Genomic DNA, 25,819 nt, shown 5'->3' with positions numbered 1-25,819 from the left:
TTTCTTGGATACTCAAGATAGGTCATCAGTAGTTGATTGGTGGGGTCCACCAGTTGGGATCCCCACTAACCAGCTGATTGAAGTGATACTGCTGTCTTCAGTTCATACCAGGCACAGTGCCATACATTGCATAGTGGCTGTACAAGATATAAAAGCTCAGTCCCATTCACTGGAATGGGACTATACTGCTCTCAGGCCGTGTGACCAATGAACGTGACCTCACATGCCTGAGAATAGACCACAGCTCAAGTGCTGCAGTCTCTTCGATGAGCCAATTGGTGGTGGGGGCATCTTGAGCGGTGGACATTGCTAATTAACTATTGATGACCCAAGAGGGACAACTCACTACTACACTGATGTACCTACAAATTAACTACATGTATATAGCATATCAATAGGCATGTGTGATTTTTAGATTTGCTGTATAAGGCATCCTGAGCAGCATTAAGCTTATTATAAAAACAAAGGTTATACTGGAAACGGGTTCATTGAAATAAAAGACCAATCAGCATTTCTGTCAAACATACCTGTCCAGTCTCCCACTATTTTTATGTGAACTGCAAACGTGGCTTTTGTCATCGTAGGACACTAAAATATGAAAATACAAAAATCAAATAATATACTACTAAATATTTGTGCTAAAAAGCACTGCTATCCACTAGCTTTACAGGGGTTAATAGTCTTCTTTACTCAACTGCCTTTTCCAACATGTTATAAAGGACTCGTTTTATTACAAACTATAGGACCAATTGTGTTATAATATCTGAAGAAAATGTAGCTCAGGGGCGGGACTTCATAGATGTATCAATAGACAGCCTTGAGCCCCGCCTCAGCAGAGCTCTGAATCAGTATAGAAGCCTAGAATAGGAATAAAGAATGCAAACTATTTCTGATTCCTCCTTGGAGGAGGGGGCTTCAGCACCACCTCTGCACCTACATAGATCCTCGGTGCAGTTGGCCTATCCAACAATTTATAGAATCTGTTGTAGATGGGCCCTGCTTTATTGTCAGAACCTTTGAAAGGCTTTTAGTACTTTTTAATTTTTCTGTCAGCTTAGTTGTTTGAGGACTTTTTTTTAGAACTATTAAAGCCATTGCTATTTACATTATTTTGCAGTATGTAAACAATGTAGAAAAATGTGATACAACTTTTTGCTATGTCTGTGCATTACAACAGCCTATTGATTTTAATGGGCACTTTGTAATACTTAATTTCACCAGTGGAGGTGCTGCAGGAAAATTAAATCCTTTTACTAGTTTCCCCACGCAGATTATAGCTGTAGGTCTCAGTATCTTATTTTTGAACAACCCCCTCTATCTAAAAGGGATTGTACAAAATCGAACAGCTTTCATTGGTACCATTTTGGTATACATATAATCTAGTGAATAACTTGTCTAATTTTTTGAGGGGAGGAATGGAAAAAAAATGAAATTCCACATTGTTTTTGTGTTTTAACTTTATTCAACAGGTTAGGATTGTGACGATACCAAATGGTTTTTTAAATTTACGATGAAATATTTAAGCCATTAAATATTTTTTAATCATAAAAAGGATTTAATCGTGTTTTGTGGAGTAGAGGACTTTTTTTTTTTTTTTTTACTAAAATCTATTACAATAAATGTAATCACTATAAATTAAATTGACATTTACTGAATACATGTAACAAGCTGCAATAGTATTTCAAATCATTTCTGTCTGTCAGTGTGTATCTGTCGGGCCTTAGTGCACATTCCACTACATCTTTCTGATTTTTAAAGGACAATGTGTAATACCTAATTTCACCTGTAGAGGTGCTGCAGGAAAGCTAAACACTTGTGCTAGTTTCCCCACACAGATTATAGCTGATCACTGTATGCATCAGCATTAGAGATGAGCGAACGTACTCGGTTCGGGTGTTTTTGGACTCAAGCACCGCTTTTTCAGAGTAACTGACTGCTCGGACGAAAAGATTCAGGGGGCACCAGGGGTGCGCGGGGGGTTGCAGAGGAGAGTGGGGGGGGGGAGAGAGAGAGCTCCCCCCTGTTCCCCACTGCCATCCCCTGCTCCACCATGCCGCCCCCCCCCCCCCCCGAATCTTTTTGTCCGAGTAGTCAGTCCAAAAACACTCGAACCGAGTACGTTCGCTCATCTCTAATCAGCATCTCATTTTTGGATAGCCCTCTTTATTAAAAAGGGATCGTTCAAATTGGACAACGCTTATTTTACTACCTAATATCAATAGATTGATAATCCGACATTTCAGGTTCTGGACCATCAGATGACTAGCGTAGGTTGCAATTCAATGTAATAAGTAGATTTGCGTCTCCTTAGCAAGTTTTTATGAGGTTGCAAATCAACAATTTGATTATGTTCTCCAGTGGATTACACATTTGTAGCATCTATTTGCTCCTAAAGAGGAATAAATAAAACATTTCTACTGCAATCTGACATAATAGAAGTAATAATGCTGATTTATGTTTGAGCCGTTTTCAGTTTAATTCCCTTTAAAAGAGGCTATAAATGTAACCCCTACTGCCTGTATTAAGGATGGGAGAATGTGCCGTATTATTCTAACGGCAGGCCGCAGAACAACCCGTGTTCTTGATATCCTAGAAGAAAACACGTCCAGCGTGCACATAAGTGGCTTTTAAATCAGAGCCTCTTGCAATTAGCGCATGTTTGATTATGCAAATTGGCCAGACATGGAAAGCAGATGTTTGCGTTTTTACAGAAAATCTATCATTCTTCGGGTAGTCACTTTTAATGCCACTTTGCCGGGGAAATTTACAGTTTTGGCATACAAGAACTGAGAGACCCATTCTTTCATATGAGCAGTAATAGCAAAGGCAATTGTTAGCCCGGTCACACAAATTAGGCAACTGACGGGGAGGAGAAAATATTTAAAGCCACAATCCATGCAAACTCTAAAAACTCAGCTCTGGCTACAGTTAAAGGAGTTAAGCCCTGTCCATATGGATGTCATATAGAAGGTTCTCCTGCTTCGGAGCCCCCATTATAAGTCAGATAGGAGAGCCACTAACTGCAAAGAGTGTCTCCTGCTATGGAGGACTCTGTATTACATATCCTGTTTCCCAGAAAATAAGACAGTGCCTTATATTAATTTTTGCTCCAAAAGATTTCATTTTTTACATGTATAGCTGCCTGGACACTATTTAAATTGGCTTTTTTTATTAACTGTAATTGGGCTTATTTTTGGAGCAGGCCTTATATTTCAAACATACTCAAAAAGCCTGAAAAATCATTCTGCATCCCTAAAATTCCTGAAAAATCATGCCATGTCTTATTTTCGGGGTATGTCTTATTTTCAGGGAAACAGGGTAGTTGCACATTCGTTTGAACGATACCGTGCAATACAATATTACTCCTGTAGTGGCCACTGTAAGAAAGCTCTGCCGATCTGCACCTTCCATTAATGATAACAGCTGATCACTGTGAATCTTAGGTGCCAGCTTGTGGTGGTGAACGGATTACCCCTGGTCCCAGCCCTGCAAAGTAAGCAGCACTTTGCCTTTAAAGGATGAGGATATATATGTAAAAAGGCTAGGGAATGGTTAGGAAGGGGGCAATAGGGGTAAATTAAATTAATGATTTCCTTCAGCAACCAAGGGAGGTGGGGCATATGATGTAATGCCCTGGGCAACCCAACAACTTTCCCCACCCAAGCCCGGAGGTACTTATTTAAAGGGGTATTCCCCAAGTTGACTTTTATCATCTATTCATTGGTTCAGTGATAACAGTCTGATCGTGGGGCTCTCATTGTTGAGACCCCCACTGATTCTGAAAACCAGGGTCCTACTGTATGACACAGACCTTGATTCTTGGGATCGGTAGGGATCTCAGCAAAAGATCCCTACCGATCCCAAGACCTATGGATAGATGATAAAAATCTATTTTGGATTGCCTCTTTAAAGAACTCCTTTGTTTCTCACCCATAGATGTTCCACATTTGTAAGGAATCCCCTATCCAGAGGATAGAGGATAACTTGCACGACCAGCACTCCATTCAGTCTTCTCGTCACCGCTGGGGGCGCAGTAACCCCGCCATGAGGAGAACAGGGAACATAGGATAGGGAATAACTTGTAATTGTGGTAAAACCCTTTAAAATTATAGAGTAAATCACAGGAACCCATTGTAGTTCCAGTTATATATGCAAGTTATCGTGCTCCTTGTGAAATAGTTGATGAAGTCCCTTCCGTTGAGGTTATCATGACCAGAGGGGTCATAGTGGGCACAAGGATAGCCATAGAAATGACTTAAGGGTGTGATACCATCAAACAGCACTATAAATCTCAGCTAACTGTGAGTAGGAGTTGTGGGAATGTTTGATATAGTATGTGTGGGACAAAAGCGTAACTTGAAGCCGGTGTGCCCCAATGCAACATTTGTGACAGGGTTCCCACCTATCATATGGCATAAAGACTACTGGTGTCTTCTTCTGTGGCAGAAGGGCCTTTGAGCACCATCAGGTACCAGGGCCCATGTATAACTGATACGTCTTGGGGGTTTGCCTTCCTCTGGCTCAACAAGGAGGTTGAAACGAACTAACATACTATGTTACCTCTACACCGCCTAGTTATGGCCTTGGTTTTAGGACATTTGACAAAGTTGAGTGAACCTAACTAAAACTCCAGAATGTCACGTCATTGAGGAAACCAAAACCCATATCGGGATGTATAGTTTAGGGAGTACAACTCTTGTATCGGATTAGCAAAACATGGCTGGTTTCTTCCAGAAACAGCATCACTCCTGTCCTGGGTATGGTACTGCAACTCAGTTTCATACATTTGAATGAGACTCACATGCAGTACCAAAAACAGTCCATGGACAGGAGTGGCACTATATTTGGAAGAAACTAGCCATGTTTTTCTAACCAGAAACAACACATGTAAATGGTAGTCTATAACTTGCTGAACCAGAGTCCGGGCAACCTGAACTTCAAATGTCGATGCGATTTACTACAAAGTGTTGGCATTTATGGAGAAGCATTAAACAAGTTGCCCCCTGAAGACAACCCCTTTTCTTAATGAGGATTGGCTGATGATCAACTGATCACTGCGAGGTCCATCTATGATCAGCAAGGCAACTGCAAACAACCATGCATGTCTCCTGCAGTGGCCACTGCAGGAGAAAAGTGGTATTACATGACTCTCCTTTAAATGAATGGGCAACTATGATCGCTCTGGGTCCTCCACTCTTTGTAGCAGCTCTCCTTTTTGACTAATAGAGTGGGGGGTCGTCAAGCCAATAGGGATACTAAATGCTCTAATGCAACAACCCCTTTAAAAAAACAAATACATATCTCCACCATTGACCATACATAGAAGAACTTTAATCTCCCAACCTAAACATACCCTTCCTAAAAATAATTTTTCAAAAGTCAATTTATTTTTTCGCGATTGTGTTCCAAGATCCATTAGTGTCAATAAATGTCATTGGTCCATTACATTTATATATTTAACACGGCGGGATGTCTCCTGTAGAATACATGTAATCACTCAATGCTTTGTAGCAGGTTACTGTGTAATGAGCAATACCATGACGAATGGACTGTCAAAATTGTTACCTAGTGCAGCCTGCGGGCAAACAATGACCTATAAACAACATCTGGAAGGAGGATTCTTTCTAAGATTCGAAATGGGATCTGGAAATAGCAGTAATTACATTTTCTAAAATTCACTATTCATTATCAATTAGGCAATGGTTCCATGCACCCGGCATTAATAGTGGGCTAAATGACTACAAATGACAAATGCTCAGTGTTCTCTTTATAACAGGGGGCATTCATTCTGCATGCTTAGTACATTATGACTTTGGGGTTTCACTCCAGTGTATAAATGGCATATAAATAATACAGATATAAAGTGCTTCTATTAGTTATCAATGCAGAAAGCCAGGGAATTCCAAAGGTGTTTGCTTATTTTTCTTGCAACTGTAGATGCCAGTGTGAAGAGAACTCTATTATAGGAGGAAGAGATGCAGGTGCCTTATGGGAAACTTACAGGCAATGCTCCATGGGAAACATGTATGAGGCGAATTAACGCTCTAAGGCCTCTTAATTTTTTTGGGGGGGGGAGTAGATAGAAGCACGGGACACGTTTTAGAAGACGCAGGCATGCTTCGGGGGTGAGTGAGACAAATGGCAGCATCGTCCAGCGCACAGAACCCGCCTGACAGTGGCTGGAGAACAGCATGTCATCATCCGTTTTCTTCACCTGCATGGAGTGGCACCCATCGACATTAATCGTTAGTTCAGTGAGACCTGAGGTGAAGGTGACATGGAGGTGAAAAATGTGTGTTCATGTGTGTGACACTTCAAAAAAGGCCAAAACTTGTGTGACAACAGACCCAAGAAGCCTTGGCCACACACCAGCCGGTCCGAGAACATGATTACACGAATAGAACAAGTGGTTATGGCCAAAGAAGAGGTTGCCTACAAAGTCTCCATTTCTGTGCATGAAGATCTGAAGATGCAGAAAATTTCCTCCAGGTGGGTGCCACAAATCCATTCAGACAATGCTCCTCCTCATCGGGCGGCCCTTCATGACAACCACTTTGAAGAGGTTCCTCGTGCTCCTTACTCACCTGTCCTTGCACCTAGTGATTTTTGCTTTTTTCAAAGATGAAGGACACTCTCTGTGGTCACATGTTTTCCAGTCATACCACTCTTACATCAGAATTTTTTCAATGGGCAAAACAGGCGCCTAAAGAAACATTCACAGTTGGCCATGCAATCATGACGTCAACAGTGAGAAAAATGTGTATGTGAAGAGACAGACCATGTTGACAAGTGACAATACTTTCAGCTTTTTTGTCTTTTTAGAAAAAAAAAATTAGGAGGCTTTAGAACTTGTTTAGCTTGCAAAAAAAAAAGGGTGAGAGAAGACTTAATAGCTGCCTACAAATATCTGAAGGGCTGTCACAGTGCAGAGGGATCAGCCCTATTCTCATCTGCACAAGGAAAGACTAGAAGCAATGGGATGAAACTGAAAGGGAGGAGACACAGATTAGATATTAGACAATGAGAGTGATCAATGAGTGGAACAGGTTACCACAGGAGGTGGGGAGTTCTCCTTCAGTGGAAGTCTTCAAACAGAGGCTGGACAGACATCTGTCTGGGATGATTTAGTGATCCTGCACTGAGCAGGAGGTTGGACCAAATGACACCTTGGAACTACAGGTATACTTACCAACATTTGTATGCCATCCCAGTCCAAAAGAAAACCCAGTCCACCCCAAACTGCCCTGTTTGCAATCCCATCCCTTTCTGTGATTTCCCATTTGTGGGACAGTGAGGTGAAAAGTGTGATTGTCGGGAAGTATAACTGCAAGGATGAATTGTAATGTACCAAGAAACCTCTAGGTTCAATTCAATGCATTCCAAGGGTTGCAGAGGTAGCAGCAGGCAACTAGGGCCAATAACCTGTACAGCCCAAGAAACACACACCACTATGAGCTGCATATTCATGACTAAGTTGGAGATCATGATGATGGAATCATCTGCATAGAGTTATTTCACTATATATACAGAACGGCCACATTATTTGAGTCACGGTCTCTTTCACAATTGGCGCTTCCCTGTATGGTAATCCTCCCCGTGACTCCGGAGTGCGGCATAAAGTCACATGAGAAGTTTTCCGTGGATCAGTTTCAGTGTGAATCCACATTAGATGGGAAAATCCGGCGATCTGAGTGACTTCCAACGAGGCCGGTCATCGGTGGTAGACTAGCCGGGGGGGGGGGGGATGTCACTGCCAACCTTATGGGGTTTTTCGTGCAGCGGTGTGGAGAGTATACAGATAATAGCATGATGAGTGAAAAGGGATTCTATGAACGGAAACAACTCATCGTAGAAAGGGGTCAGAGAAGGATGTCATGGATTGTAATAATGAACGGGAAGCACAAGCAAATTGTATCCAAATACAACGCTGGTGATCCAACTAACGTGCCTGAATGCACAACTCATCATTTCTTAGCACAGATGGGCTATAACAGCAGACGGCCAGTTCCAGCACCATTGTGTCAAAGAGAAACAGAAAGGTGAGACCCAATGGGGCAAAAAAGTGCAAAAATTGGATTATTGAGAAGCGGAAAAACATCTCCTGGTCAGATGGATCCAGATTTCTGTTGCACCGTGCTGATGGGAGTCAGAATTTGGCGCAAGCAGCATGAATCGATGACCCCTTCCTTTGAGGTGTCAGCAGTTCATGTAATAATGTGGAGAAGGTTTTCTTGGAACATCCCGGGACCTCTGATACCGGTGGATGGACACCATAGGAAATTGTTGTGGTCCTGTAAGCCAAATGAGGTCCAGTGTACTACCAGATGAGAGCCTCCAATAAAGTGGCCATTGAGTATACTGTAGATACCGTATAGTGTGATATCATTGTATATGGCACATGTATAGTAAAGATATACAGTATGTCATACCTGCCAACACTTCCATTTTCATGGCATTTATCCCACAAATTACATTCCAAATGAGGTGGATTTATCCTTTTTGCATACCTTTACCTGATCAGGAAGAACAAGACCTAAAATGTCCTATACACATCTTGCGAGCTATGTACAGTATAAGTGGTTCGGTGGGTGTTAGGGAGCATAAAAGGCATTCAAACAGTCAATCTCTACAAAAGAAAAACATGCACTTACCATTGTCAATGTAAACGGATGGTTTTCCAGTGCAGACACTCTTGGGCATTGCAGAATGATGTACTAAAGGACAAAAAGTACACAGAATTACAGGGCAATAAAGGTGCAACTAACAACTACAGCAATACTGCTCGTGCAGGCAGTCCCATACTGCCTCTATTGCTGTAAGGTCCTAATAGGTTCTGTACAATAAATTAAGATTCAGATCTTCAAGACAGTAGATGGGGGGGGGGGGCTGATTGATTGTATGTGTCATGTCCAGATCGGATAATATCGCTTATAAGTATTAGAGTTCCTTTTTCTTGATACAAAAGTCGCAATTCTGTTTCACTTAACAGAGCCATAAATTTGGATGATAGAATTGTGACATCATTTTATAAGATCGGAATATGCCTTTAAAGTGACCCTCTGGTCCTGGACAAACAAAGTTGGCCACACCACTTCTCTAACTCCCCGATGCCCTGGGCATTAGTACTGACTGGTAATCTAAGACATTACATGCTACTCTAACTGGCCAGTGCTGCTCACAGTTGTAAACTGGTCATCAGGGTCTTCTTGGTGTGTGGTTCCTTGACCCATCTGGCTTCCTGTTATAGGGATACGCTGCTCTCTTGGCTTGTGCCGCTATTAGTCTCTCCAGCCACCACTTGTCCACTCCCCCCAACATGGGGCTTTGCCCCCTCCCGCCACTTTAATGTGGCCTCTGCCACTTTAAAGCTCCGCTTTCTCTCTTTCCACCGGCTATCCTGCTGCAGAGAGCATAAGACATAATCTGTCTTTTATACCTTTTGGTGATATATAGATGAATGGTTAGGGTTCTCTTTCACTCACCTGGCCTGGCTTTGCTTTAAAATGATCTTTTATCATTCTGATTTCGATGACATTACAAGGATGGTGTATAACGGAGGTGATGGTCACTGGCTTATTGCTCCGGAAGTATCGATATAATCGTTCAGCGCAATACAAGCATAAAGGTGCTGAAATCCACAGCCATGTCTAAGGAGAGAAAAAAGAGCTGAAGGAGTTTCATCAGATAGTCAAGAAAATAGCATAGTGGGAATACGACAATGAAACCCCTTATACGATAAGCCCGCGTAGGAAATGTTGGGTATAGAGGAGCAATCAACTTAGAGACCTTTGGCTGGTGCAGACAGTTCAGTGTGATTGTAGTCATCTCTAAAATGCTATCAATTAAAGAAACTTGTCATAGTGACTCATGGTCAAAACACTTTATCTAAATCCGATGGTGCTACTAGTTGGGTAACAGTCACACCCGAGGAAAACTGGAAGCTCCTAGAAATACTGCACAATGACAGCAGCTTAGGCGATCAATCAGATGAGCGTCAACAACTATCACTCTATGGGGGGTATTTCTCCAGATCCAATGGTTAATTTAGCTGGAGGGCACAAATTCTATCACTTTGAGCAATTGAAAAACTGCAGAAATTGAGCTAAAAGCCGGAGAAGCTGAGTGGAAAGCAGATACCATTATAGTGAATCGGGTCTGTTCGTCGCTGTTCCGTTTCATCATAAGACGGAGCCATTTGGCCAGGGGATTCCCCTTTCCTGCTCCACAAACAGAGCAAGAAAATGAAACCCCCCTCACTTAAGTCCCCAGGATAGAAGTAATAGCTGTGGGTCATTTAAGGCATCCTGTCCGCAGGCGAAATTCCATTGCGTTATCTTTAGCGATAATACACACGTGGGTAACGCGATGAACGCTTTTCATAGGATAAGTATGGAAAGTGCAGCCCGATGTACATGAGCGGAAAATTGCAGCGATTTATAAAAATCACGGCATGCCGCGATTCGGGCACGATTTTCCGCGAAAATCATCTCGGAAAATTGCAGTGACTTTAGCGTTATCCTGCAGTGGAAATCCACTTCGGAAAAACGCTACGCCCATGGACAGCTGGCCTAAAAAGGAGTAGAAGTGTCAGAAGCTATCAGTTGCATGGACATTATTCTGGTGACAGCCAATCCTAGATTGTCCTACTTTTTAGAAGAAGCACCCTAGTCACCTGACTGGTTGAAGATCAAAGTCATAGAAATTTCAGTAGATTCGACCGAACGTATTGCAATTTGCAGACAAGCTGATTTTTAGGGACATTCGCCAATGATTGGAAGGAACCAAGGATGCTACAAGGTCAATTTAAATCTTACCCTGTTGGTTCTCCTGATTCAAGTGGCTCAAGATGTGTTCGGCAGCCTCTTAGATCTTACTTTCTATTAAAGAAATATTTAGGCAAGCCAAGCCAATTGTGCCTGTTCACAGAAGGATCGAGGTTGGGAACTGTTGGCCAAATGACTATTTTGGTTTATGGCCAGTTTTAGTCAAATCCAGTTCACATATGAAATTTCATAGGTATTTAAAGGGGTTGCTCCCAGAGCACAACACCTGTTCACATGACATATTAAGGAATATGACCAAGGGCGTAACTAAAGTGTAAAAGTTTATCTTGGGGCCCCCAACTTCTCTTAATCTCTTAACGCAGAGGTGTAACTTGAAGCTCCTGGGCCCCAATGCAAAACCTGTAACAGGGCCGCCAACTATAATGCTTTATTCATAGTACTAGGCTCCCTATATGGAGAAAAGAGGCCTTATGGGACCCTAAGGCTCCTGGGCCCGGGTGCAACCGCATCCCCTATAGTTACACAAGTGCATATAAGCAAGATAGAGCGTGGTTCCCCTTTTGGAATGTCCCTCTGTGAGCCAGAACAGAAAGCTGCTCTGTAGAAGCGGCTCCTGTTTTGGTAAACCTTTTGCCATTCAGGGATTACAAGATGGCCATTCATGCCATTACAACGAAATGTGTAGCCAGCCATGGCTGCTGAGTATCAAAAGCGGGAGCCAGGGCATTCAGCTGTTCACCCCAACTCCTACTTTCTAGGAGTGGTTCTGCCACAAGGAAGATAAGAAACAAGCAGCGATCACAGATTCCATAAAAGGTAGTTTTAATCCATTGTCTAGAAAAATAACATGGTGGGCACACACAGGTGCAAATACTACCGTAGCAGCAGCCATTTTTTTGTGGCATTATGCTTCCTCTAGCCTTGCCTTTACTTAAATTGGTAAGTGCTGCTCGTTTCTTCTCTTCCTTATAGCTCACCAAGAACTTATTTTTAGGAGCTGGGCACCACCAATCCATTATGCTGGTCCTTTCAATCTCCAAATGTACCAGGAAGCGTTGTCGACCTACTTCTCTTCCTTTTTCATGTGATGGTTTTGTGAGGGATTGTGCTTGTTGGCAAAACCCCTTTAAGGATCAATTAACCTACCAAACTTGATTATTATTCTCCAATACTTCTACAGTTGTTGAATTCAGTAGACCTACAAAATTGTAACCTGAAGCCAACATTTGGTGCAGCTCTGACTCTTCCCTCCTGGGCTCTTCTCTAACTTCAATTAAAAAGTCTAGCCACTTTGCTATAACCAGAAACGTCTTTACACTAAGCTGTTCTCATATGTAATCAAACATGAAACAACATCTAAAGTCCTGGAACGGAGCTTAGGAAAGTTCTCTAAAAGAGCTAATTTCCCACTATCTGATTGTACAACGTGCCTCTTAAGCTCCCAAATTAACTTTTTGACCTCAAGAATCGAATTGAAGTCAGTTCAATTTAAAGTACGTCAGAAAGATCACACCAGAAATTAGTCTAATTATTAGAAGTGGTTGGCCTGTAGTCCATATCTATGGAACTTTTCTGCATGATAATAATGGGCACTTTATTGGAAAAGAAAACTGATGTGATATAAACTTGAGTCCGACCAAGGATGGGCAGCTGGTGGTCTCACCCTGCGGCTAGTTGCTCCCCTTTTCCATGTGGCCGCTATTTTTTTCTTTATTTGTGTGTGGTTATAATCAACAAAACTAATGAATTTTCCAGTTATATACCTTTATGGTGTAATCAATAAGACACACCATGGTGTATCGTTAAGACCCTGACCAATCACAAAAACTGGGAACATGTACATTGTCCGAAGCTAAGGTGGAGACCAAAAGCTAAGGTGGAGACCAAAAGCTAAGGTGGAAACTTAGATGGAGAGCAGTGAGGAGGAGCTTGAATGGGGGTGATGACTAAAGCATCCATGTTCCTGCTCCATTAATTTTCAGTGGGACTGTTGCAGATAGCCGAGTGCAAGTGCCCGGCTATAGCTCTATTGATATGAATTGATTGGCACTGCGCTTGCTCAGCTGCTGCTCCATTCAAATGTCTCCTCACTCCAGAAGGTGCAGTGAGCAGGAGAGAGAAGTAGGGGATTTCCATTCTTGGGATTGGTGAGGGTCTACCCTTACCACCCCCCACCCCCAATCTGAGTTTTATCACCTATGCTGTGGATAGACCATACAATATGATTCTGAGACAACTCCTTCAAAGGGGTATTTAAGGCTTTTACTCCTGAAGATCTTTCCTCAGCATAGGTAATCAAAATTTGATTGGTGGGGATTTGCCACTTGGGATCATCGCCGCTAAGCTGGTCCTCTGGCCCATTCTCAGTGCAGCGGGCCAGATGTCATCATTGGTGGTCAGGGCTGGAAGTGTAATAAAGCCTCATTCCTATTGAAATCAATAGGAGCGATGCCTCCTATTATATTTCCAACTCTGACCGCAATAATGAGCTAGTAGTGTAATAGGAGAAATCACTCATAGTTTTCACTTCTGATCCTGATCATGGATGATGACGTCTGGCTCCACTGCACTGACAGTGGGCTAAAGAATTTGCTGGTCAGCGGGTAAATGAGCTGCTACCAGACTTAGGAAATCCCTCATACATATTAGATATTGGTCAGTATAGCTAAAAATCGATGGGTTCAGATTAACTTTAGCCATGTGTATGGCCAGCTAGAGACCTGAACAGCTGGATCTAAGCCTTTCTTCTGGCTGACAGGTGGCAAGTCCAGAGCAACCAGTTCAGCTCATATTGCTGAACCCAACACAAACCCAAGCCAAGATTTTGGCTAAGTTCTACCCGAAACAGGGTTCTACTGGTTAAGTTTGCCCAACACTCGTCCTGTCCTGAACACTCAGTGTTTTCAGAGCTTTGATGGCTCTTCGTGTTATATACCAGTTTTAGGGGTTTTGGGGAACTTACAGTTCAGTTTGAACTAATTTGGACTGAACCAAACCTTTTCCAAAAGTTTGGTGAAGCGGCCAAACTGAACTTTTCATAAGTTTGCTCATCACTAATTGCCGAGGTTGCTAAAGTTGAACTGGAATAGAGCAAAAGCAAAAATGGGGCAAGGAACACTAGAGGATCTCAAACAATGATTTTCTCTTACTTTTATGGCCTTATTAATCAGATTTTTGTAGGAAGAACAAGTAAAGAACAAGTTTATATATACTTTAAGCTAAATCTTACCAACAGTCTTACCTCTGGGAAATGGGGATGGAATGCTGGGTCTTTGGTGCATATCCTAAGTGTGCTATTGTTAATTAAAAAAGCTCCATGTGCATTAGAGGGACTTGCGGACACTTTTTCTGTATTAAGCAAATATGCCTCTCCATTAAGCTCAGTAAGTGGAGCGTAATACTTCATGGTCCTGTTTAGCTGGAGGCAGCCGGGAGGATGTTCTTCTAAATTAGTCTGATATTTTAGCACACCTCTAGAAAAGAAATAAAGATGGATGAGGGCTGGAATCAGTACGCTCAAGTGCTAATTAACTTCAACTCAAGAGGACTTGAAATGCAGGTTACTCTGGTGATTGAAGAACAAGTGTTTGGGGAATTAAATGTCTAATAAAAAGTTCACTGTGTACTCGGCAAGTCGCTGTTCACCTTCCAATCAAAAAATGTTCCAGCGTCATGTTTAACGTACTTTATCCTCTCTCAAACAAATATTTTGCAGTTGGATTTACTAAAAAGGTTGAGCGACTCTGCTAAATATTTTGCTGTTTTTGAATAAATGTTGTTTTTGTCTCCATGCGCACAAAAGAAACGTTCAAAATTCTGCCATTAGAAATATTCATCTGATAGGCTCCACCCTAGTGTCAGACATGTGACCTAACCTCCACCTATCTTAAAGGGCTTGTCCGGGGACAGAAACTTACCTAAATCCAGTTGAGGCCCAGCAGCGCTAGAACCTTCCCTTCCAGCCTGGCTCCAGCACTGGCTCACATGGTATGGAGTCTTCTTATCCCTACTATTGGTGATGTTCCTGCAGGGGCTGGTTGACTAGCTTCTTTCAATAACTAAGCCAGTGTCTTTCTCTGTCTTTTCATCGGCCATGATAGAGAAGGAATTAGTTAATGAAAAGAGCCAGTCAGTCAGCTCCTTGTAGGCAGGTCACTGACCCAATGAGGAACAATCTATACCACATGGCCCGGTGTAGGAAGGGACCTGAAGTGGAGGTGCTGGCACTGCTGGACTCAGACTGGATTCAAGTAAGTTTCCTTTCCTGTGTAAGAGGGGTGAACAGTGCCCTGCTCCCCTCTTACTTATGATTGCAGCTCGGCCACTGTTAGCCACTCTTTGGCATTCTGGATGAAGCTCAATATTTAAACTGCAGGCTGTGCTGTCGAAGCTGGCTATAAGAGGGAGCTCCAACATAAGCAGAGGTTATTGCTAATAGAAGTGAATGGAACTATTAAACGGTATTGAGAATTTTCCAGAAAAGAGCTATGATTGGCTGTGTAGCTCCATGTGATGGACAGAGTTGTAGTTATACTGGTGGAAACCATGCCTAGGGACAGTGCAGTAGGCAGTTTGTCCATGCTAAGGAGCTGACAGAAGAGAAATTGCTAGAGACCAAAAGGGCCCTGATGACCCGGAGGCTAAAGAGACAGCTGAATTGTGGACTGGCTGGATCACCGGGGCAAAGAACCCTACAGTGCAGGGAGAGCAAGTCTCCTTGTCTGCAGATGCCGGATGCTGAGGCATTGGTGTTGATGTGTGACAGAACTGTAAGCACAAAAAAGACCAGCGTGATGGCGAACGGTATGTTGCACAGATCTAAGTGTACTTGTTCCCCTGGGACTGTGTAATACAAAATCCCTGGCCAAGGTGGGAGATTTGTACTTTAAGGGACTGTGACATGCCAGCTTGCAAGGAGAAGTTTGGTGCCATGGTTTAATGTATGGTGCAAGGCCTTGCAGTTTTGATATTACATGTTCATGTATAATGTTTGCTGCCTCCATATCCACCGGTCACAATAATGGGGGCTCAGTCTGATCTTTGTTATGGGGTCCATTTTTTTCTATGTGCAACATTAATCAATGCTTTGTTTCTTGACCTAATACCAAAGCCAGATTACAGGAGATGCAAACCAGGCAAATGTCATGGGGCCACCATTACCCACGTTAAAACAATACAAGTCCCAGAAACGTGGTTAGAACATGTTATCTGAGATGTATATTGTATTGTTGTAGCATACAATATACATAAAAACACTAAGGAAAGAGAAGCACAATCTTCAGTGGTTTATACTGTAGCTTGGGTCTTGGAAATCCGACCAAGGGTAACATCTACATAGGCACACCAAATTGAATATTCACTCAATAGCTGAATGGATATGCCCGCTGGAAACCGGCTTTGGATGCCTTAACTGTTTGCAATCCAATTTTGGATTCAGGGTTTCCTAGGGGACTTACTCTTTCTGTCATTATACAATGGCACCACCTGCTGGCTAGGGCCAGTACTGCGGTATTGGACATGCTGAAGAGGCCCCTGACAACAGAGCAGCCAGTAATATATGGTAAGAATACCCTGCCGGACGTCTTCCGACATCGGAGCTGTACAGCCTTCAATCAGAATGTCTTTAGATGTCAGACAGTGGATTGGAAAGGGTTAATCCTCTGCTGTAAACTACTTCAATAGGTCATATAAATGATTGATCTGTATATTGTACATACTGTAGATTTTGCGTAATGAAGGCGCCCGATGCATCAGGGTATTATTTATTTATTATCATTAGCAGTCGCAGACTAAGGGCTCATGTCCACGGGGAAAATATGATTTAGGATCCGCAGCGGATCTCCCGCATGCGGATCCGCATCCCATAGGGATGCATTGACCACCCGCGGGTAGATAAATACCCGCGGATCGTCAATAAAAGTGATTTTTTAAAAAATGGAGCATGAAAAAATCTGGACCATGCTCCATTTTCATGCGGGTCTCCCGCGGGGACGGCTCCCGCGGGCTTCTATTGAAGCCTATGGAAGCCGTCCGGATCCGCGGGAGACCTAAAATAGGAATTTAAAGCATTTACTCACCCGCAGCGGGCCGCGAAGCTCTGCTCTTCCTCACGGCCGCATCTCCCTTGCTTCGGCTCGGCGGATGTGCCCGGCGCATGCGCGCGGCACGTCGACGACGTGCCGCCGGCGTCAGGAATTCATCCGCCGGCCGAAAATGAAGATCCGGCCGTGAGGAACAGCTGACCTTCCCCGCCCGCGCCGGATAGGTAAATGCTTTTAAATTGCTATTTTCGGCGCTCATGTCCGCGGGGCAGGAGGGACCCGCTGCAGATTCTCCATGGAGAATCTGCAGCGGATCTGATTTTCCCCATGGACATGAGGCCTAAAGCATTTACTGTAAGGTCAATGATTCTCCAAATAATTGACAATAATGAGTAATGTTGAGCGAACCAAAACAGTTGAACTCTGTTTTGGATCAACCTTGTTAAAAATTCGGTTCGGCATGAACTCGAACCTCAGGAGGTTTATCTCAGCCAAACCCACAAAAATTATTTTTTCTTCTTCTCCTTCATAAAAATATATGGGCTATACAAATACAGGTGATTATTACCATAAAGAAGTAACCCACAGAAATACTAGAATGTACAGATGTTGTGCGGGGTCAGATTTGAACCTAGAACTTCAGCACTGCAAAGAAACTGCTAACAACTGAGGAGGAAGAAGAAGTATTGGTTGCTCAGTAGTTACCGCTGTTGCCTTGCAGCACTGGGGTTCTAGGTTCAGATCTGATGAAGGACAACTTTTGCATGGAGTTTGTATATTCTCCCTTTGCTTGTGCGAATTTCTTCTTCATAATAATTACCTTTAGGGCTTATTTAAACGACCGTATATTGGCTCGGTTTTCACGCCGAGCCGATATACGGTGTCCTTGTCTGCAGGGGAAGGGATGGAAGAGCCAGGAGCAGGAACTGAGCTCCTGTTCCTTTCCCACCCCTCACCACTATTTGCAATGGGAGAGGCGGGGCATGGGGAAGAGCTAAGTGCCGGGGCTAAGCCCCGCCCACTTCTATTGCAAATAGTGGCAAGGGGCGAAGAGGGGGCGGGAGCTCAGTTCCTGCTCCTGGCTCTTCCATCCTCCCCCCCTCCCTGCAGACAAGGACACCATATATCGGCTCGGCGTGCAAACCGAGCCGATATACGGTCGTCTGAAATAGCCCTTACTTATATAGTGCATACATTCATTAAGGAGAAAGAAAAAAAGCCGAAGGAGGGGAACAACTTTTATGGTTCTTAGACATTGTTATACAATAGTTTTAGTGGTACTGATAACTTTTCGGTTTCTTTCAATCTAAATCTGCGAATAAGCAGAACCAGACGTTTGAAAAGTTTGCTCTACACCAATAATACGTTTTTCAGTAATTCTTTTTTTCCTTTTTCTGGCACAAAGTGTAAAAATAACAAGCTGTCACATATACTTTCCTTACTAGTTCCATACTAGAACCATGGAACCAGTGCTTTGTATGGCCCCCTGGTTATTGGGTCCTTATGTGAGCACTATGCTGTCCATAGTGTGACATCATTTGACCATGGCTGCCAATTAGTGGTAACAGCAGTGATGTGTCTGGAGATTGGCTGCCATAGTCACCTGATGTAGCCTAAGGATGCAAGATAATGGAAGACGGGGATAGGAGAAAAAAAATATTATAGTTAAAAAAATCCTGTGAAAACTCGTTAATTTTCAAAAAAACGGATGGAAAAAAATAATGGGAAGAAGAAAAGGATAAAACTTTTTACTTTTTGGAACAAGGAACATCATCACTGCTGAAGATATTAGCAGAACACCGCAGTGCTGGGGCCGGGCCACGGACAGCAGGATTCATCTCCCAGACTGTTCTCTAAGCTGTTCCGTTTGGATGGAAATATTTAGTGATTTTTTTTTTGTTATTTTCTTTGTTAAAATGCTGAAAATATTCAGTTCTGGTACTTACCCCGAGGCGTGGACCAGGAGGAGCAGGTAGAAGATAAAAAACAGGTTGTGAGTGTGTAGGAAGATATCAAAATTAGAAGCCCTGTGGGGAAAACAAAAACAGTTTATATATAGAATGTTATTATTTGTTAGATTACATAAAGACCTTCACTATAAAGATATATTCAATCAGAGGCAATACTCAGCTGTCATACAATGACTGCGGGGCACTGCCTCTGATTGGCCACAGCGCTCAGCCAATCAAGGCAGCGCTTTTTGGAGGTGGTGATTTTTCAATCCCCGACCTCCAGAACAGAGAAGAAGCCTGCTGGGGCCGGAGGGAAGAGCCGGACGGCTCTTCTAGGTGAGTTAATCTTTTTTTTTACAGCTTGCTATGAATTTCAGGGAAGGGCTTTTATTTCAGGCCCTTCCCTGAAAATCATCGCTGCAAACCCACTGCTTTCAGCAGGGCTGCAGCAGTGCCGACCCCATTGAAAGAAATGGGAAAGCATCACTGACTTCTGCCACAGCTGTCACAGCTGTGTCAGGGGAGCGCGATGTTCTCCCTATTGTTTTCAATGGGGCCAGCACTGCTGCCACTGGCCCCATTAAGAAAAATGGGCGATATCGCCCATTCTTCTTTGCGATGTGAGATTACGTTGAAAACATCGCAAATGAGAATGAAACCATTGAAAATCATTGGTTTCATTATCATGCGTTTTCACTCACTCTCACATCGCAGGGAGGTCGGATCACCAGTGGGTGCGAGCCCTGAGGCTGCATTTACATGGCCCGTAGCAAGTTTCTCAGTGCAACTCACATGACACAGACCACGGACACCACATTCATGTCCTGTGCCATATGTGGGTAACTGCGCATCTGCATGTTCTATTCTCCTGCGAGGGTTAGATGCAAATAGGACATGCTGCAAATTTATTGTCCTGCAGCATCCCTGCTAGAGAAGAATGGCCATGTAAAACCATGGTTTACAAACACCGGGTCCTATCTTTGTGCATCTCACAACACACACAACCCACGTGAGAATAGCAGATGTGTGAACACGGCCTAAGGGTGGATTTACATGCTGCAGAAATGCTGCCAACTTTCAGCGTGGAAAGAGTTTAAAAAATCCCACATGCAGTGGAAGAAAATCTAAACAGAAGTGTGGGAATGCTAATTCCCAATATGTAAATTCTGCCACCTGTGGATAGTAAAAGTAAAAAAAAAAAAACTTTCCAAAAGATCGGTTCAGCTGGTTCATCAATTTCGGTTTGGTCCAAATTAGTTAGAACCAATTCGGAAGCTCATAAAAACAACAAACACTAGTATTGACAGTGGTGGTGCTGGTGGTTCTACTTTAATGGTTAGTACGGCCTTGTAGTGATTAGCTCTAGGTTTGAGTCTGACCAAAGACAGCATCTGCATAGAATTGGAAAACTCCATGCAGGTGTGTCAGATTTTTTTAAGCTAGGACTCCAGCACTACAAGGCAACAGTGCTAACCACTACACCACCATGCTTCCTCTGCCGAGGGATGAAAAGAAGAAGGAAAAGCATAAAGAGAAGATACAAACTCCATGCAGATGTTGTTCTTGGCCAGATTTGAACCTGGCACTCCAGTGCTACAAAGCAATAGTGATAACCACTAAGGTGCTTCTTTTTTTCCTCCTCCCCCCTCTTTTTTCTCAGAATCTAGGAACGCAGCACTGCAAGGCAACAGTCCTAACCACTATGCTATTTTGTTCTCCCTTCCTCCAGAGGGGAGAAGGAGGAGAAGGAGAAAAAGAACAAGGGGGAGAAGGAGAATAGGAAGAAAATATTCTTCTTCTCCTCTTTCTCATTCTTCTCTATATCCTTCGCCTCCTTCTTCACTTTCATCTTCTCCAGAAGGAGGAGGAAGAAAGAATAAGAAGGAGTAAGAGGAGGGAAAGGATGAAAGAAGAAGTGTGGTGGCTAAGTAGAAGTATCTTCTTCTTATTCACCTTCTCCTTTTTCTCAGTCTTCTCCTTCTCTTTCTTTAAAGGAAGAAGGAGGAGGAAGAGTACAGAGTGGCTCAGGGGTTAGAGACTGTTGCCTTGCAGTGCTGGGGGGCCTAATTTCACATCTGACTAAGAGCAATATTTGCATGGATTTTATGTTTTCTTTGCATTTCTTGTTATTCTACTCCTTTAGACAACAAAAAGAAGCATGGCAGCTCAGTGGTTAGCATTGCTACCTTGCAGCGCTAGAGGCCTACGTTCAAATCTGACCAAGGACATCTGCTTGGAGCTTGTATGTTCTCTCCATGTTACTTTTTACTGTTCTTCTCCATCTCCTCTGGAGAACGAAGGAGCATGGTGGTTTAGTGGATAGCACTGTTGCCTTGCAATGCCGTAGTCCAAGGTCTAATCTGACCAACGACAACATTTACATAGAGTTTGTATGTTCTTCCCCTTCCTATCCTCTTTCAGAGAAGGAAGATGCAAGGTGGCTCAGTGGTTAGCACTGATGCCTTGCAGTGCTGAAGCCCAAGGTTCAAATCTGACCAAAGACAATGTCTGCATGGAGCTTTCCAATTGCATGGATTTGTTGTCCTTTGTCAGATTTGACCCAAGGACCCCAGCACCGTAAGGCTTAAAAGCTACATCCATTGAAGAACCTCCACCCTTCCAGAGTTCATCTTCCTTTGTCAGGGTTCTCAGACAGTGCTCAATACTAGCTTTAGAGGATTTTTTTATTGCTCCCGATCCAGCAACAAAGAACCACCTGAGGTTTGGGTTCTCTCTAAACGAATTTTTAGCAAAGTGCGACCTGACTTCAGGTTCTGAAAACTCAGTTCGCTCATCTCTACTGAGAAGTTTCAATCTTGGGACAACCCCTTAGACCAGAGAGCATTTGGTTTTCTAGGTTTCTTTATACTAAACTCTAAAAAGAGATTTTTAAATGTATTTACTTTTATTTTAGGGCAAAATTACATAAAACTAAATGCAAAAATGTTGTGTGTTGTGTATGTATGTAGGGTCTGTAGTTGGTTAATTTACCTTATAGATGCAGTGGAAGCCGTGGACATTAGAAACAAGATGAGCACCATCAAGACTCCAGTAATCCCGGGAACTAAAATGAAAATGTAAGCAGAAATCACTACTACATTACTGGGATAAACGGCAGGAACAGTAAAATAATATGACTGATTTATAAAAATCCCAATCAAAATAAGGTAATATCTGTAAAATCATGAAGATATGCGTGAACGAGTTAGTCTAGAGGATGAGCTTCCAAAACAGTTACTTAGACCTAAGATGTAACTGTATAGTGGTTGCTTAATCCTTTCCAATCCAATTTGTATCCTGGTTTTCCTAGGGGGCTTACTCTTTTTCTGCTGTTATACAACGGCGCTATCTGCTGGCTAAAGCCAGTACTGCATGAGGTGACACGTTGGATAGGCTCCGACAGCAGAAAGGCTGGCAATATACAGTAAGAGAACCCCGACGGACGTCTTCCAACATCGGAGCTGTACAGCCTTAAATCATAATGTCTTTAGGCATCAGACAGTGGATTGGAAAGGGTTAACCCCTTTAGTAACACGCCCAGAAAATTTCCTTCCTCCAAAATTTGGAAATTATTTTCCAAAATTGTTATAATATATTCTTTCATTACAAAAAAAATGTGATTGTTGCATTCCTTAATAAATACTTGCGAGATTAAATTGCATTGTGGACTCTTATTTAAAAAACCTGCCCTGCCACTGAAGGGGTTAAATGTGGTCACTTGATAAGTGTCGTACGTGATGTCCTCATAAAAGAAGAAAAATGTGTAAAGATATTTGTCACTCACATAAATAAAGAAACCATCAAAGACGTTGATACCGTTGGCTGAACATTTTTCTTAAGATTTGTGGAGATAAGTATGGTGGTCTATGAACCTTTGGTTTATTCCAATGTCGGGGGCTGCGATCTTGCATGCAGTCCGCTTCGCAGGGAGTCCGAATGGATTTACCTGCTTGGTAGTCTATCCTCCACAGGCCTGAATGAGGAATTGCTCTTTACTGGCTTCTATAAAGAATAGCCTTCTTCTCAGCTTTTGGTGAATTCTTGTTTTGTTTCATCCTTAAAGGGGTTGTCCCGCGCCGAAACGGCTTTTTTTTTTTTTCAATAGGCCCCCCGTTCGGCGCGAGACAAACACAAGGGATGGGTTAAAAAAAAAAAAAGTTTAGTACTTATCCGAATCCCCGCTCTGCGGCGACTTCTTACTTACCTTACCAAGATGGCCGCCGGGATCTTCACCCACGATGCACCGCGGGTCTTCTCCCATGGTGCACCGTGGGCTCTGTGCGGTCCATTGCCGATTCCAGCCTCCTGATTGGCTGGAATCGGCACACGTGATGGGGCGGAGCTACGCGGTGACGCGCAGAAGGGGGCGGAGCCAGAACGCCGCTCGTGCCGAGACCCAAGAGAAGGGAGAAGACCCTTCTGCGCAAGCGCGTCTAATCGGTAGATTAGACGCTGAAATTAGACGGCACCATGGAGACGAGGACGCTAGCAACGGAACAGGTAAGTGAATAACTTCTGTATGGCTCATATTTAATGCACGATGTATATTACAAAGTGCATTAATATGGCCATACAGAAGTGCTGAACCCCACTTGCTTTCTCGGGACAACCCCTTTAAGTTTGTTTTTTGCTGCCTGTGCTTTACCTTGTGTGGTGAATCCTCTTTGCGTCATCATCAATGGGAAGAGATGGATTTGCAACCCATGTATTGTTTCGCCTCACCTTGTCTGATCAAATTTCAGCAGTCTTTAGTTTGGAGAACTTGATATGTAGCCCATTTATGGACTTGCTGGAATCTTCATAACAGGCATGTCCTCCGAGATCCTTAGACTTGGATGTACTGGGATTTTGAGCTTCCCACATCTGGGCTAACAAGCCTTTTTCTACCTACTTGCAATTACCTTTTTTGACCTTGTTTATCCTTTTGTGGGACTCGAACGTCTTTTTTGACGAACATTGTTGATCAGTTTACATGTTTGTAAAATGGAACACTATATATATATATATATATATATATATATATATATATATATATATATATATGTATACAGACCTTCAGTTTTATGCACAATTGATTGATAGCGCATCAGCAAGGGTTTATGCCACTCAAAGTAGAATCAACTCCCCCTTCCCCTCCCATCAGATAGTATATTTATTTATGTGAGTGTCGCATAACTGTACATACAAGAAGAAAATAATATAGTTTGTCTGTATATAGTACGCTGAGCACCTATTGCTTAGATTGATGGTCATACCTGCCCATATATGGTTTATGGTGTGACGTCATCACGGCACATTGGAGGTGGGTTACGTTGGTGTTATGATCAGAGCAGTGAATCATCATACTTGCCAACTGTCCCAACTTTTCATGGGATTGTCTTGCAAAATGAACTTTAGACTCTATGCAAATGTGTCTTACGATGGGTATTTCAAGGAATTTTTTTGAGGAGATTCTAGGGTGAATCTTGGACAGGGACTAAATGTTCAATGGATAGGGATTTCAATGTTTGGAAGTATGAAGAATCGCAGCGCAAGGCATTGTGTAAGCACAGGCTGGGATTCTTCTGGTTTTGGGGGCAGAGAGGAGCATCTATGGCAGACAACCTGGGGAAGGGCACACAGATGGCAAAAAGTTTAGGGGTATGAGGTTGTAATATTTGGGATTACATGTGACAGACTCTCTGGAAGGCATCTCCATGCCAAGCATTTTGTGGCACATCTGAGGAACTTATGGTGCATTGATGGCTGGCACACACTGTTAAAGCCATGACCCAGAAAGTAGAGTTGTCTATAAAAACACCTCCCATTCTGATGGACTCAAACAGTCATTGTATTATATGGACGGCCATAATGACTGCCAATACATGTTTTTACTGTGGCCACTCGGGAACCTTAGGCTATGCTGCCATAAAAACACAGTGGCCTAGTCTAAGGTTGGTACAAGAGTGTCGTGCTCAGAAGAGCCGGGGTTTGGCTACCTACTGTAAGCCAGACTCCTGCTATAATGGCTGAGAGTGGAGAAACCTCCAATCCTAGCCATTTAACCCTTTATATGGCAGTTGACAGGAGGTGGGCATTCCCTTTGACAAGCATTGGCATTCTGAGATGAAATTGCAGTAAGCCAATGGAACACCATGCTAACTGGAGGACATATAAAGGCCTCTGGGTTTGCCATGTAAGCCAGTCTATTAGACTTTCCCTCCAGCACAATCTAATAGGAGCGCTGCCAAAGGCATAGTAAACTGTACTGCATAAATAATTCAGTGTAGTATACCAGTGACCAAACAAATGCATCTATAAGCCCCTGTGAGGGACAGGAAAGTATTAGAAAAAATTAAATAAAGTTTAATAAAAAAGATCAACAGTAAAAAACACAAATCCCGCTCTTATAATGAAAAAAATAATAACAGACATTTCTGCATTCATAATCACCCAAACGGCATAAACATATAAAAAACTCAATAAACTCCGTGATAAGCAAGACCTCACATAGCTCAGTTGCAAAAAAAAATAAAATGTTATGGGTCGTGGAATGTAGCGAGGCAAGGGTATAGAATTTCTGTAGTTTTTTTATTGTGCAAAAACAGTAATACACAAAAAATTGGGCTGCGTTACTTTGGCTTAAAGGGGTTGTCCCGCGAAACAAAGTGGGGGTATACACTTCTGTATGGCCATATTAATGCACTTTGTAATATACATCGTGCATTAATTATGAGCCATACAGAAGTTATTCACTTACCTGTTCCGTTGCTAGCGTCCTCGTCTCCATGGTGCCGTCTAATTTCAGCGTCTAATCGCCCGATTAGACGCGCTTGTGCAGTCCGGTCTTCTCCCTTCTGAATGGGGCCGCTCGTGCCAGAGAGCGGCTCCTCGTAGCTCCGCCCCGTCACGTGTGCCGATTCCAGCCAATCAGGAGGCTGGAATCGGCAATGGACCGCACAGAAGACCTGCGGTCCACCGAGGGTGAAGATCCCGGCGGCCATCTTCACAAGGTAAGTCAGAAGTCGCCGGAGCGCGGGGATTCGGGTAAGTACTGGACGGT

The 25,819-nt window shown here is 43.1% G+C and overlaps 1 protein-coding gene across 2 annotated transcripts in view; it reads right to left on the bottom strand.

Annotated features, from left to right (window-relative positions):
* The window catches only part of NOX4 (NADPH oxidase 4), a 176,707-nt gene that overhangs the window by 74,628 nt on the left and 76,260 nt on the right, over nt 1-25,819 (bottom strand). For both annotated transcript variants that reach the window (XM_066587077.1, XM_066587086.1), the window contains 6 exons: nt 21,769-21,841; nt 18,772-18,852; nt 14,026-14,257; nt 9,483-9,647; nt 8,652-8,714; nt 528-588 (listed from right to left, as the gene is read on the bottom strand). In XM_066587077.1, the coding sequence (XP_066443174.1) occupies nt 528-588; nt 8,652-8,714; nt 9,483-9,647; nt 14,026-14,257; nt 18,772-18,852; nt 21,769-21,841 (675 nt within the window). The remainder of the gene's footprint in view (nt 1-527; nt 589-8,651; nt 8,715-9,482; nt 9,648-14,025; nt 14,258-18,771; nt 18,853-21,768; nt 21,842-25,819) is intronic.

This window comes from Eleutherodactylus coqui, chromosome 1, assembly GCF_035609145.1.
Source record: "Eleutherodactylus coqui strain aEleCoq1 chromosome 1, aEleCoq1.hap1, whole genome shotgun sequence".
NCBI classification, from domain to species: Eukaryota; Metazoa; Chordata; class Amphibia; order Anura; family Eleutherodactylidae; genus Eleutherodactylus; species Eleutherodactylus coqui.
This window is presented reverse-complemented; position numbering and strand designations above follow the sequence as displayed.